At 45.3% G+C, this 15,944-nt stretch overlaps 1 protein-coding gene across 4 annotated transcripts in view; it reads left to right on the forward strand.

The window, feature by feature from the left end:
• smad7 (SMAD family member 7) overlaps window positions 1-12,510 on the forward strand; it is a 44,085-nt gene extending 31,575 nt beyond the window's left edge. For all 4 annotated transcript variants that reach the window (XM_033033684.1, XM_033033709.1, XM_033033701.1 and 1 more), the window contains exon 4: window positions 11,629-12,510. In XM_033033684.1, the coding sequence (XP_032889575.1) occupies window positions 11,629-12,167 (539 nt within the window). In that variant the 3' untranslated portion in view covers window positions 12,168-12,510. The remainder of the gene's footprint in view (window positions 1-11,628) is intronic.
• The last annotated feature ends 3,434 nt before the right edge of the window (window positions 12,511-15,944 follow it).

The following is a 15,944-nucleotide window of genomic DNA, read 5'->3' on the forward strand; positions in this document are numbered from 1 at the left end:
GTGTGCCATACGCTGGTTGCAGTTCGGTTCGGTCGGATGGGGTGGGGTGCCGCTATTATTAATGACATCGTTTACTTTGAGCTAATAGCTGGGAAACAACTTGCATTTTATCAAGTCGAGTGAATGAAGTCTTAGTGGGGTGAGATGGGGGGGGGTTGATAGTGGTGATTTGATGTTTATTCTTAACTCTGTTCAACCTCCCAATTTTGTCAACAGTTTACATTTTTTTGACAAAGTAGAAGTTCAACAATGGCCTGGGAAAAATTATATTCCAGCATCCACCGGAAAGGTTTTCAAGCAACAAAAGATTCTGAAATGGTGGGGAGACCGATGACAATAGACAATAGATAATAGGTGCAGGAGTAGGCCATTCGGCCCTTCGGGCCAGCACCGCCATTCAATGTGATCATGGCTGATCATCCACAATCAGTACCCTGTCCCTGCCTTCTCCCCATATCCTTTGACTCCACTATGTTTAAGAGCTCTATCTAACTCTCTCTTGAAAGCATCCAGAGAATTGGCCTCGACTGCCTTCTGAGGCAGAGAATTACACAGATTCACAACTCTCTGGTTGAAAACGTTTTTCCTCATCTCCGTTCTAAATGGCGTTCCCCTTATTCTTAAACTGTGGCCTCTGGGAACATGTTTCCTGCCTCTGGCGTGTCCAATCTCTTAATAATCTTATATGTTTCAATAAGATATCCTCTCATCCTTCTAAATTCCAGAGTATACAAGCCCAGCCGCTCCATTCTATCAACATATGACAGTCCTGCCATCCCAGGAATTAACCTCGTGAACCTACGCTGCACTCCCTCAATAGCAAGAATGTCCTTCCTCAAATTTCGAGACCCAAACTACACACTGTCAAGAGTAACAGCCACTGATTACCTGGGTTAGATGGGGTGGTGCAGTTAGGGACTTGATGTAAGGAGCAAGGTTAGACTCACTCAACATGTTGTTCAACATTGCATTTCAGTCCGCTGAACACCCACGGCCATGAGATTTCACTGTATTCCTGGCCTCTCCCTGATGCATCAATGATTCAATTCAAAGATATGTGCAAAGAGAAGGCAGAACAGGACTTAAACCATGTCTCGCCAGCCAAAAGGGAGACACCTGATATTCGTAATATTGCTTTCTCGTTCTCCTGCCCAATATTTATCCAGACATGATCTGGAGAGGTTTGCATTAAGATTCTTAGCAATCACAGCCCGTCACTCAAATCTCAGCTTTGACGGTAACGCCCTTCTGGGTGGCTTGGGGAAATGAGCAGAGGCCACAAAGAACGAGCTACGGTAAGATCAGTAATATGAATTAACAGTGTAGCCAGAGGGTGATTAATCTGTGGAATTCATTGCCACAGTCGGCTGTGGAGGCCAAGTCATTGGGTTCTTTTTTTAGGTGGAGATTGACAGTCAGATGTTTGCATGAGAGAGTTAGATCTAGCACTTAGATGATGCTAATGGAATCAAGGGATATGGGGAGAAAACAGGAATGGGGTACTGATTCTGGATGATCTACCATGATCATATTGAATTGTGGTGCTGGCACAAATGGTCGAATGGTCTACTCCTGCACCTGTTTTCTATGTCTTGACTCGAAATGTCACCCTTTCCTTCTCTCCAGAGATGCCGTCTGTCCCGCTGAGAAACTGCATCATTTTGTGTCTATATCTTTGGTTTAAACCAGCATCTGTAATTCCTTCGTACAGATAAATGATTAGTTAAGGGTGTCATGGGTTATGGGGAGAAGGAATGAGAATAGGGTTGAGCGGGAAAGAAAATCAACCATGAGTAGACTTGATGGGCCGAATGACCTAATTCTGCTCCAAAAACTTATGAACTTAGTGATAGTTAAAAGAATGTATTCAGAAACGGTTTGAAATGTACTGAGCGATGTGATAAGATGCCAAGTCTTTTGTTCCCTCAGTTCTGATGTAAAAAAAAAAAGCATATTTGAGTTAATTTGCATTTTGCGATAAAAATATGTTGAATACATCCACTGAATAAATTTGAAAATATCCACAAGGTCACTTCAGAAATTGAAATAGATTCCAACTGAACTTCCTGTTTAGTCCTAAATTTCTAATGTTAATAAATTACGTCTCCTGGCCTTTGAATCTTTAGAGAGTCATAGATATAATGACTGAGTGGCAATAAGTGAGGCTCCAGCAAGACTGTAGGGGGAATAAAACACACTGACTAAGCCTTCGTCCTTCAGACTGACCTGCTGAGCCTCCATTTCACCCAGTACAGTACAGTACAGACAGTTGTCTGTTCCTACTTCACTGCGCGCTATTCGTGCTGGAATAGCTGTGAGTGAGAGTGAGTGCGGGCTGGGGGGGGGGGGGGGGTGGTTGGGGGGGTGACAGCTGATTGACTTGCAAATGAAAACCTTAAAGAATATTTAAAAAAAGGTCTTTGAAGATGTGGGAGATGCATGCAGGCGGCAAGTGATTTATATCACAAGTTGTAACCTCGCCGTGTGTGTGTGTGCCTACGCACAAGAGCACGGTGCGTCAGGGAAGGGGGGGCCATGTGATCGGGAATGGAAATGATTTGATTATGAAGCCAGACAGAAGTAATCATTAACTTCTTCAGGCTGCTTTCTGTCTCCAGTCTGCCGGCTGCTGTTGTTTTTTCCCCTCCCAATGCCATGGGGACACAAACGTGCAGCTTTTATAGTTGGCTGCTGGTTAGAGACATTGAGGGGGCACGGGTGGGTGTGGGGGAGGGGAAGAGGAGGAAGGTAGAGAATTTCTTCTTTGGCCAAAGAACCCACTGCAATTATTGTGGCTGTGTATAATGCGTTCATATTCACGCTGGCCGCAAGAAAACAGGCCAGTTACAGCGTGTTCCCGTCCAGGCGTGGACTTAGAAAGCACTTCCCTGCAAAAAAAAATGTTTACGGGAAAAGTCCTTTGGATGGAAATATCACCGTCCATTCAGGCCACAAGTGCCGTTCCAAAACAGGTGGGGAGTGGAAAGAGGCACAATGAACTGCAGGTGCTGCAATCCAGAGCAATGCACCAAGTGCTGGAGTAACAGCAGGCCAGGCAGCATCTATGGAGTGGATGGATAGGCGATGGTGTGGAATTTTTATTCAGACAGGATTTGTTAACTTGCCATCATGGTTGATGGGGCATAATGGGCCGAAGGGCATTGATCTACATTTGATTCATATAAACAACTGGCCTGTGAGCATTGCAGAGATAAAGTTTGAGAATCTGAGCACATGCAGTTTCTCTTGTTATTATGAAAGGAGGGGAAGGTTTATCTTGTTGCTCTAGAATTATTTCTCTAACATGAATTATTGCATATAGACAAAGTTCCTTTCATAACTGCAGGATGTTTCTCAACACTTTACAGTCTGTAACGTGCTTTAGTGGAGTGGCCACAGTTCTAGTGCAGCTGTTGCAATTGTCCCACTTGGTGATTTTATCAGCGACTGCCGGCGTCATTGACTTGACTTTATCAGGGTCGTCGAAAGATTTTGAACATTTCAAAATCCAGCGGCGACAAAAAAAATGTTGCGACACTTGAGGAAACGTCATCACGCCGCGACTTTTTCGGTGACCTGATTCGTCAGTCAATGATGCCGGCATTCGCCGAAAATATCGGCAAGTGGGACAGGTTCTTAAAGATCTGAAGAAGGGCCCCGACCGGTAACGTCACCTATCCATGTTCTCCAGAGATGGATACAAAATGCTGGAGTACTTCAGTGGGTCAGGCAGCATCTCTGGTGAAAAGGGACAAATGACAACTCGGGTCGAGGCCCTTCTTCAGACAGAGCGTTTCAGGGGAGAGGGAAACTGGAGGTATGAAAAGGTATAAAGGTGCTCCAGGGATGCTGTCTGGACCTACTGAATTCTTCCAGAACTTTGTGTCCTTTTTTTTTGGCTGAAGATAATGTTGGCTGAAATGTTGATAGAAGCTCCATTGCTTGTTGTGGGATCATTAGTATTCAGCTGAAGGGGTAGGTGGGTGGGGTGGGGTGGCTGTGGTTTGTGGCTTAAAACCCTTGTCTGTGAAGCTTGGCTGCTGTTTACTGGCATGCTGAGGTTTTCTGACTTGTGGGGGGCAGGGAAGGCAGTTGGATTCAGTTTAACACCATCTTCCATTACGTAGGTCATTAAGGGGCCTCCTGAAGGTATCCGGGAGCGGACAAAAGAATGCCCCCAAGTTCACTAGCTCCAGATTAACATTCCGTAAGGGGATTAGTTCTGTCTACCAGAGGCCTTGAACTGGATTCAGCGCAGACGCTCACATAGTAAGTCAGTCAAAACCAACAAGCACTGAAGTGATCGCATGTTCAGAACTCAAATGATTACCAGACTTTTCCCTTTTCAACATGGCTTCTTTCTTCGCTCTGTTTCAATTACCTCATCTCTTTATGGATCCGAGCAGAATTTGGCTGCAGACGGTGTTTTAGCAAGATCGCACGTTGGTTATTTATTATTATTGCTCCTCCCCCTTAATATTTCACATGCTTGAGGGTTATCAATGGGTTCAGTCATGAAGGTTGGCAGAAAGGCTTCTCCCATCTCTTTGCCTGAATATGATTTTTTCTAATGGTAAAACCTTTTTTAAATCGGGAAAATGGTATTAAAAATATTTTTCCACGTGCCCACAGCAAGACTGGGTGATGATATTGTGGCTCATTTAAACTATGTGCAACTGTTTTTATTTGCTATCCTACTGCACCCCCCTCCACCCCCAACTCCTTACTGGACCCCCACCCCTACCAAACCTTAATGAGCCACCATGATGTACATGTACAGCCAGGTGAACTTTAATACAAGGCCTGTTCACAGCCACGGCACATTTGAGTGCTTTACACACCAACCTACTCAGGAATGCAGCAACTGTTGTGATGTGGGCAAAATTAGCACGTTTAAAAATTTTTTTTTTTTTAAAGAAACGAGTACAATTACCGTCCTTATAAATCTTTCACAATTGGCCCTCACAGTCAGCCTGTCTAACCACCTTTGCCAATTTGATGGCTGCGGCAAAGCTTTTAATCCCAACCTCCCGCCCTTTCTCAGTCGATGATGATTACCTGTCATTTTAGAGGTGGCATTAGCCCATTTAAAATAAATAGTTAATTGACTGCATTAACGTCGGAGTTTTGTGATTGCACCAGGCATACACATGCTCCTGTGAGTGGAGCTGTCTGTGAGTGAAACTCTGCAAGTTTTAGGTCCACATGCTTAATATAGGAATATACTGTAGATAGCTCTTAATCCTTAGTTCTCAAGAACAATGGAGCACCTTGCCAAAGAGGCTGAAGGTATTTGTCTGAGAGCCTTTATATAACAGGACTGAGTTAATAACCATGATGAGAGTGCTGATAGCTACAGACAAATACTTGCTTTGTACCAAGTCTGTAATAAAGGAAATGTGTTTAGTGTATTTACACTTCACTTCTCCCATGGCTCTGTTACACTGCTCTACCTCTCGCTGACTGAGTGCCATTGAAACACGGGCCCTCTCACCACAACTTGCTGCAAGAGGACCGTCCCTCCAATGTGCTTTACGCCTCTGACCATCCGACACTCACAGTGGCGCAGCAGTAGAGTTAGGTGCCATAAGAGACGCGGGTTCGATCCTGGCTGTGGGTGCTGCTGCCTGTACGGAGTTTGTATGTTCTCGCCGTGACCTGCGTGGGTTTTCTCTGGGTGCTCCAGTTTCCTCCCACACTCCAAGGACGTACAGGTTTGTAGGCTAATTGGCTTGGTAAATTTGTAAATTGTCCTTAGTGTGTGTGTAGGTTAGTGTTAGTGTGCGGGGATTGCTGGTCGGCACGGATCCGATGGGCTGAAGGGCCCGTTTCCTATTTTCTAAGTACCTAAAGTCTATGAAGTCTGAAGAAGGGTTCCTTCCCCAGAATGTCACCCATCCTTTTTCTCAAGAGATGCTGCCTGACCTGCTGAGTTACTCCAGCATTGTGTCCTGTCCATCCTTGACACTCAGTAAGCTGCGCTCGGCTCCCTGAAGATACAGCAACGGAAGTCTTTGTTAGCTAAATTGCCGGGCATAATTGTCATCCTTTGCAACAATAATTTAAGTGCACAAACGATATTTGTGTGAAAATTATAGTTGTCCTCTTCACTAAATTTATACCTAAGTCTTTAACCGCATAAACTAGTCATCTAAATGATGCCGCAGTGTATTAAAAAAAAAAAATGGGACATGAAGACTCTGAAGCCAATTACACTCTGTCTGGGAATAAATTGTCTTGAACTGTAAGTCCCACACCCTCCCTTTAAGGACTTCAGTTACTTTGAGTGAAGTGTGTGCAGCAGTTGCCTGCGGACTGAGTTGCGATCTGTAATTTGCATGGCTGATGGAGAGTTTACGCCAATGGATAAAGAATGTCAGCAGGAAGCAGTAATCAGCTGTCTGCCCCATTCACTGGAGACAGGCTCTTGCAGACAAAAGGAGCCAGGCTTGCTTTCTTTCCCTTGTTTTATTGTTCAGACCCTAGTCACTGCCGTGAATGCCAGGGCTCGGGCAGCCAGCTAAGCAGAAGTGCCTTTGTGTGGCCCAGTCTGTCCTTTTATTGACACTACATTTGCAAATGCAAACCTGAAGCAACACCCCTCCCCCTGCCTAGGTTTCCGACACGAACCGTGTCCTATTGCAGAGGCCAGCGTCAAAAGGCATATATATCTCTCTGTCTCTTTTAAGATTTTATGCCCACTATTATCCAGGCCTTAGGCAGTAAATTTGTGCTCCTTTCTTTGAGCTCCCGTCCATCCCCGCACTCCCATGCCCGTCACCCAGGCTCAAATGCGATTCCCGTTTAAGGTTCAGTGACTGGGCACGCTCCTACCTCTGGAAATCAGAAGCACATAGAAAGAAGCCGAGCGTAAATGGCAGCAGGAGGGGCTCGACCTGGCCATACTGCCTATCTGCTCAGGCATCCCCTCGCCCATCTGTGGAAGGGAGACACAAGCAACTGTGATACTGGTTTACAACAAAAAGCACAAAGTGCTGAAGTAACTGAGCGGGTCAGGCAGCATATCTGGAGGACATAGTGGCGGGCGGGCACAGTGACACTGCAGTAGACCTACTGCCTCACAGCACCAGAGACCCAGGTTGGATCCTCACAGTGGGTGCCGTCTGTATGGCATTTGTACCTTCTCCCCGTTACCTGCGTGGGTTTTCTCCGGGATCTTTAGTTTCCTCCAACACACCAAAGACGTACAAGTTTGTATGTTAATTGGCTTGGGGTAAATGTAAAATTGTCCCTAGTGCGTAGGGGGGTAGTGTTAATTCGTGGCGGGTGCCGGTCGGTGGGCCGAAGAGTATGTTTCACCGCTTTAACTAAACTAAACTACACATGGACAGGCGATGCTTTGGGTTGAGACGCTTCTTCAATCTGTGGTGGACCAATCTACAAGTCGGTATTCTCTGTAATGAGTTCAAGGCGCCATTATTGCAGAAGACGGAACTCAGACTGTAGATGCTAATGCTCATGATGCAAGAGTAATCTGGGAGGGGGATGATTGTTATGGTCCAATTCATAGTTGAAGATAGACGCAAAAAGCTGGAGTATCTTAGCGGGGCAGGCAACATCTCTGGAGAGAAGGAAAGGGTGACGTTTTTAAGGGTTTAAGGGCTGCAACAAAGGTAGTCAGAAATATTTTCCCAGGATGGAGATGCCAAGAGATTAGAGGACATGGGTTTAAATTGAGAGGATCAAAGTTTAAAGAAGATATGTGAGACACAGAGGGTGATGGGATCAACAGAATCCAGGGATATGGGGGAAAAACAGGAACGGGGTACTGATTCTAGATGATCGACCATGAGCTGAGCTGAATTGTCTACTCTTGCACCTATTTTCTATGTTTTTATGCATGCCTGGAAGGCACTTGTCAAGGGTGGTGGTGGAGGCAGTCCTGAAGGTGGCATTTAAGGGGCTTTTAGATAGGCGCAAGATTATGCATGGAATGAAGGGATATGAATCACGTGCAGACAGAGGATGTTATTTTATTTTGGCATCATGTTCGGCACAGACATGGCGGGCGGAAGGATCTGTGGCTGTGCTGTGCAGCAGAGTTCTGTGTGTTCAAACAGAGCCCAGTGTGTAAGGATGGTAAATACGGGAACATCAGTAGGAATCGCACTGCTGGTGTGGTGAAGTTGGCGGGCGTTTGGTGAGCTGCAGAAATGAAAGAGGGACCACAGCCACCAATCGGACTCGCGGTGGGTGCTGGAGGCAGATAGGCCCTGAGGGTGGTAGACGCTCCACTGAGAACAAAGGGGGACCCGGCGATGGGGAGGGGGGGAGGGCACTGAGAGAACAACGAGGGCCCTGGCATGGAGGGGGGCGGGGGGGGGTAAAGATGGACCATTGGGGACTAAATGGAATACTTTGTAACTTTGTCGCCGCCCTATACATGGCGACTCTTTGCATACTTATGTATGCAAAACAAAGAATCTCACTGTGACGTGTCACATGGGATAAGAAAGTATCTTTCATTCGACCTGCACCAAAGTGGCAATCTCTATTTTGGCTGACGGGCATGGTCAGAGCTCAGGACTGCAAACCCTTTCTGGTGCTTACGGTTATTCCTGCCTTCTCGGTTTCCTTTTCTTTCACTTTGGCAATGAACGTACTCCTGTTTTGTGGGCTGAGAAGCAACAAGGAGAACTGCGGCGGGGTTGAAAGGAGCCCCATTGAACAACACGTTCCTCGGATTTGATTCTGCTGCTTGTTTTATGGGGTGTTTCGAAGGGGAGTTTGAAGTAATTTGACACAGATCCCTTCCTCTTTTTTTTTCCCTGCTTGTTCACTGCCAGGATTTCATGTGGATGTAGTTGAGCTGAAGAGGGTTACGAGGGGCACTGCGAAGGGGAGGGGAAATGTGAGGAGTGGGGGAGGGGTAACAGGGTGCACTTAAAGGGCCAGCCAGGGCGCAATGCTCCCTCCATGTGGCTTCGAAGATAGTGAGTGAGCCGACCAACCTGCGGTACTATGCAGGACTGAGGCAAATATCAAACACACAGAAACATCATTAGTGATAATGCTGTGGGCTTTTGGAATTAATCAAAGACAGAGAGAAAGGCGAACTCGAATCACAACTGTAAATAAACCAACCGTTTATAAAACATTCATGTGTGCACAGTTTTGACGTTTGCAGCTCAGACTAGATTTCAGATAGTCAGAGGGGTGTTGTTGCCTCAGCGACAGTGAGCTTTCTGACAAGCTCAATCTTCACAAAAACACAATGAAATCTCAACCTCAACTGGAATTGCAAACTAATACCAATTTATTAACAAGATAGTGTAGTCTGGTGTGATGCAACCTAAACCAGCTTGCTTTTAGTTTAGAGATACAGCGCGGAAGCGGGTGCTTCGGCCCACCGAGTCTGCACCAACTAGCATTGCATCACACACACACCCACACACCCCCCTACCTACCTATAAACCTGTACGTCTTTGTAGTGTGGGAGCTCCCAGAGAAAACCCACACGGTCACCTGGAGAGCATACATACTCTATACAGGCAGCACCCATAGTCAGAATCGTCGCGGGTGTCTGGCGCTGTAAGGCAGCAACCATACTGCCGCGCCACCGTGCGTGCGGTCATCGTGTGATTATTGTACTCTACTGTCTGGCAGTGCTTGTGAAGATGCTCAGGTAGGTTCACTATGTTTGGGAAGGCGCACGACAGGTCTGTTGCGGGAGCACAAAATGCTGGAGTAACTCAGCAGGTTAAGCAGCATCTCTGGAGAAAAAGAATAGGAGATGTTTTGGGTCGGAACCCTTCAGACTGGGGGAATTAGTCAAGGAGCAACACAGCATGGAAGTATGGAATATCTCACTTGGGCAGGGGAAATCCGTGGCACCTGGAGTGTCTGGTTCTGTGTCTGTGTGACCGTGGGAGGGAGAGGATGTGCTGCTTTTGCATGTATGTTTCATTGCGTGCCTGCATTTCTGTGTGTGTGTGTGTGTGTGTGTGTGCATTTCTCAGAATTGAAGTCTCCCTGTTGCTGTCTTGTTTCTGTGCATTTATGTGTTGTATGTCTTTTAATTTACTCCTATTCCGGGATCAGGCCAATATTTGTTGCTGTCATGGCCAATATTTATTATTGAGAAGGTGGTAATGAGTCACGCACTACAGTCTTTCTGGTGAAGGTTCTCCCATGTGCTGTTGGACTGGGTGTTCTAGGATTTAATGACAGCAATTTTGAAAGAAAGGCAAATTGTAACCCGCTTATAAGGCAAAAGTAAAAACAAGCAACTGCAGATGCAAAAAAAAAAATGACGCCGATTGCTGTTGTATCTGGAGAACATGTATAGGATCCCAACCTGAAACGTCACCTATTCATGTTCTCCAGAGATGCTGCCTGACCCGCTGACAGAACGGTGCATGACGTAGAGGGAAACTAGAGGTGCTGATGCCGTCATGCATCTGCTGTCCATGTCTAGCGCAGTTGTAGGCATCGCAGGCTGGTGTCGCAGTAACTCCGGGGCATGGTGTTGGATTCTGCAGCCACTTGCACAAGTGGCTAAGGGAAGGAATATTCAGATTGGCTATGGTGACATGTTTGTCTCGTGAGAATTGTTGAAGCTGCACTCATCCAGACATGAAATAAATGCAGGCAGGAAAATACAGAATATTCCCATCATGCCTCTGACTTAAAATTGAATAAAATTGTAGATGCTGGAAATCGGAAATAAAACAGAAAAATGTAGGGAAGTAGTTGGGCTGGTCAGGCAGCATTAGTGGAAAGAGAAATAGACCCTACATCAGACCGTAGAAACAAGAAGCTGCAAGTGCTGGTTTTTACAACAACAACAAAAGACACAAAGTGCTGGAGTAACTCAGTGGGTCAGGCAGAATCGCTGGAGAACATGGACAGGTGGCATCTGAAGAAGGGTCCCAACCCTAAAAGTCACCTATCCATGTTTGACCTGCTGAGTTATGCCCCTGTCCCACTTAGGAAACCTGAACGGAAACCTCTGGAGACTTTGCGCCCCACCTAAGGTTTCCGTGCAGTTCCCAGAGGTTGCAGGTGGTTGCCGGAGGTTGCAGGTAGTGGAATCAGGTAGGGTGACTGACAAAAACCTCCGGGAACTCACGGAAACCTTGGGTGAGGCGCAAAGTCTCCAAAGGTTTCCGTTCAAGTTTCCTAAGTGGGTCAGGGGCATAGTGTACATGTAGATATTATGAACTGCATTGAATCATCTTGCTAAACATAAAATTGTTTAATTTTAGATTTTGAACTTTTTTCATCTGCTTCTGCATTAATATATCTGCCACCAGTAATCTATCGATATTATGGTTGTAGAAAATTATTTTACTGTGTATGCCCACTTAAAACCTTGAGCATTCATTCAGCAGGGCAGATTATTAGTGAAATGAAAGCTTTTGGTATGATTGAAGATTCTGCTCTTCAAAATCTTGCCTTTAGGTGTATTAATTATTTGAGGTGTGTAATATTTGTGTATTGTGTGTGACATTGGTTCTGGGAGCAGTTTCCATTCTCATCCATCTCACTGTCTGCTTATATCAAAGACGTGTTTATTCTGAAAATATATAGGAAATCCATAGAGCTTCTTAAGATGTTGGTTAATGATTAAAAACTAAATTTTTTTTTTTCCTCCTCCTCCTGCAGAATCCCAAATAAGTCAGGAGCTGGGAAGTCAGTCGCACTGGTGTGTTGTTGCATATTGGGAGGAGAGGACACGAGTTGGGCGTCTGTACACTGTCCAAGAACCCTCCCTCGATATCTTCTACGATCTACCTCACGGGAATGGTTTCTGCCTGGGACAGTTAAACTCGGACAACAAGAGCCAGCTGGTGACCAAGGTCCGGAGCAAAATCGGCTACGGCATCCAGCTGAGCAAAGAACCAGACGGGGTGTGGGTCTATAATCGCAGCAATTACCCGATCTTCATCAAGTCAGTCACACTGGACAACCCGGACTCCAGAACGTTGCTGGTGCACAAAGTGTTCCCGGGCTATTCCATCAAGGCTTTTGACTACGAGAAGTCTTACACCTTGCAGAGACCCAACGATCATGATTTTACACACGAGCCGTGGTCTGGGTTCAGCATTCAAATTAGTTTTGTAAAAGGCTGGGGCCAATGCTACACGAGACAATTCATAACCAGCTGTCCTTGCTGGATGGAAGTGTTCCTCAATAACCGATAGAGTGGAGTTATTAACGGACTCGGATTCATCAGAGATGCTTTCAATGAAAAGTAATGAGATTTAATAAAAGAAAAGTGTATTTTATGTTATATATAAATATATTATATTACTTGTAAATATGAAGACGTTTTATAGCATTATTTATGTATTGTGCAATGTGTAAACCGGATAATTAAAAATGCACTTTGCTTAATAAAAATGCAAATAAGATGAAAAAACGCCAAAATTTAAATAACACAAATTGGTGTTCTTATGGGTGCTGAAACCAAGAAGAATGTTTTTTTAAATAGAGGAGTTTATGTTCAAGTGGAAAAATAAAATTGTACACCTGATTTAAAAAAAATGATTTTGATATCTTTATCAGGTGAAACAATGGGAGAGAAACCTTTCCTTGTCTGCATTGACAATTTCATAATTAAGTGCACAGAAGATAATTCCTGCTCATCAATTAAGTTTGTGACATTCTGACAAGGAATGAGAAGGATGAGAGTCTGTTTTGTGAACAAATCTCTTGAAATAGTTTGTATATTGTTCATGTTCATAAATTCTAGGAACAGAATTAGGCCATTTGGCCCATCAAGTCTACTCCACCATTCAGTCATGGCTGATCTTTCTTTCCCTCTCAACCCCATTCTCCTGCCTTCTCCCCATAACCCCTGACACCCGTGTTAATCAAGAATCTGTCAATCTCCACCTTAAAAATAACCATTGACTTGGCCTCCACAGCCTTCTGTGGCAATGAATTCCACAGATTCACCACCCTCTGACTAAAGACATTTCTCCTTATCTTGCTAAAGGTACATTATTCTATTCTGAGGCTATGGCCTCTGGTGCTAGGTTCTCCCTCTAATGGAAACACCCTCTTCATATGCACTCTATCCAAGCCTTTCACGATTCGGTAAGTTTCAATGAGGTGCCCCCTCATCCTTCTAAACCAGCGAGCACAGGCCCAGTGCCTTCAAACGCTCATCATAATGCTAATCCAATCAATCCTGGGATATTTCTCGTAAAAATCCCTCTGACATCCTTCCCTGGAGCCTGTGTTTTGTGACTCTTTTTCAGGTGATGCCTTTTGTTGGTTATAACTTCCAGCACCTCATCCAAATGAGCACACTGTGTGATAGAGAGTACGAGGACATGCCCACATACTTTATTCATGCAAATGTTTTCCTTTTCAAAGTCGAATGATTTTACGTTTTTCTCTGAAGCGCTGATGTCAGTTGTAATATTGCTGCCATTCCCACAGTGAACAGCTACGATGGCACAGATGTAGCAGCCACCCTGGTCTGTATGATCCAGCAGCACATCAGCTGGGACATAGCAGCAGGATTCCCTGAATCATATTTCTCACCAGGCTGTGAGAAAATTACTCACATTTCTCGCCCGCCTACAAACATTTCTCACGGGTCACAATTCTCGCTCGTAAAATTTACATTCATGCCTTTTCCGTCACACCCTGAACACACAAGTCACTGAACTTGCCGTAGGGAAAATGACACCGAGTTCCTTTAAAATGGCGTCACAGACAGATAGGGTGGTCGAGAAGGCTTTTGCTACTTTGGCCTTCATCAGTGAGGGGGTTTGAGAATAGATGTTGGTGAGGCCGTGTTTAGAGTTTTGTGTTCAGGTTTGGTCACTGCTATAGATAGGATGTTAGACACAAAAAGCTGGAGTAACTCAGCGGCACAGGCAGCATCTCGGGAGAGAAGGGGGGGATGGGTGACCCATTCGTCACCCATTCTCTCCGGAGATACTGCCTGTCCCGCTGAGTTACTTCCAACTTTTTGTGTCTATTTTGGGTTTAAACCAGTGACTGCAGTTCCTGCCTACACACAAGTAGGTTGTTGTTAAGCTGGAAAGAGTGCAGAGAAGATTTACGAGGATGTTGCTAGGACAACACCCATAAAGTGGAGATCGTCACAGGAAATCTTTGGGAAGATCTGAGTTGAGCATGTTTCACTCATCAGGAAAGATAGATTTATTTACAACCTTTGATGTAATTGAAGCACGGATCTGTTAATGGATGTGATGTGGTCCATGTGCATAGCAGCATTTGAAATAATTTTATGCATATTCTGTGGTTTCCCAGTTGATGATTAGCTTACAATGTTAGCGTGGTATGGAGAGAATCATTTGGTTTCATTCGAGACAATTACTTAGTGGATTCCTTCTGCATAAGCAAGTCTAATAGTAGCGATGTGACTTATGCTCAACTGGAAAATGAGTAGGCTGGGACTTTCCCTTGGAGTGCAGAAGGATGGGTGTATAAAATCATGAGAGGAATAGATCGGGTAGACGCAGTCTTGCCCAGAGTGGGGAATCGAGGACCAGAGGACATAGGTTCAAGGTGAAGAGGAAAAGATTTAATTGGAATCCGAGAGGTAATTTTATCACACTGATGGTGGTGGGTGTATGGAACAAGCTGCCAGAGGAGATAGTTGAGGCTGGGACTATCCCATCGTTTAAGAAACAGGCAGGTACATGGATAGGACAGGTTTGGAGGGACATGGACCAAGCGCAGGCAAGTGGGACTAGTGTAGCTGGGATATTGTTGACCGGCGTGGGCAATTTTTCACACTGTATCACTATGACTAACCAGAGGACATAGATGCACGGTGAAGGGGCAAAGATTTAATAGGAATCTGAGGGGTAACATTTTCACACAAAGGCTGGTGGGTGTATGGATCAAGTGAGATAGTTGAGAGATATTGTGACATTTAAGAAAAATGAGACAGGTACATGGATAGGACAGGTTTGGAGGGATGTGGGCCAAATGCAGGCAGGTGGGACTAGTGTAGATGTGACATGTTGGTCGGTGTGAGCAAGTTGGGCCGAAGGGCCTTTTTCACCACTTTATGACAATGAGGACATAGGTTCACAGTGAGATGGGCAAAAATTTGATACAAACCTGTGGGGCAACTTCTTCACAGAGAGGGTGGTCGGTATATGGAGCAAGCTATCAGAGGGGGTAGTTGAGGCAGGCGCTATAACAACATTTAAAAGGTAATTGGTCTGGTACATGGATAGGAAACGTTGAGATGGATGTGTGCCAAACGTGGGCAAATGTGACGTGTAGATGGGACATCTTTTTCGTCAAGGACAAGTTGGGCAGTGTTTCCGTGCTGTATGACTGACTAAGCCCATCTTCAGAGGAGCTTTACTAGAACGCCTGGATTAGGATTTATAAACTACCGCAAGAGCTTTGACAAACTTGGATTGTTTTCTCTGGAACGCTGGAAGTTGAGTGGAGACCTGATGGAAGTACCTGTATATAAAACCAAGCTGATGATGATACCTTATTGCCCCATGTACCTAGGTACAGTGAAATTGTTTTCTTTTGCATACAAAGTACACAAAAATAATCGCCACAAAGGTGCGGACAAAGTTACAAAAACTCCTTAAGTAATGTTGATCCGTTCCTCTCCCCCCCCCCCCCCCCCTTTAGTTTAGTTTAGAGATACAGTGCGGAAACAGGCCCTTTGGCCCACCGGGTCCACGCCGACCAGCGAACCCCACACATTATCTTACACACGCTAGGGACAATTTTTACCAAGCCAATTAACCTACAAACTTGTACGTCTTTGGAGTGTGGGAGGAAACCGAAGATCTTGGAGAAAACCCACGCAGGTCACGGGGAGAACGTACAAACTCCGTACAGACTCCGTACTCCGTCCAGGAGTCGGGATCAAACCCGGGTCTCCGGCGCTGCATTTGCTGTAAGGCAGCAACTTTTATCGCTGCGTCACCAAGACTGCCCCACACTCGGTCCCTCTTTGT

Source organism: Amblyraja radiata, chromosome 1, assembly GCF_010909765.2.
Source record: "Amblyraja radiata isolate CabotCenter1 chromosome 1, sAmbRad1.1.pri, whole genome shotgun sequence".
NCBI classification, from domain to species: Eukaryota; Metazoa; Chordata; class Chondrichthyes; order Rajiformes; family Rajidae; genus Amblyraja; species Amblyraja radiata.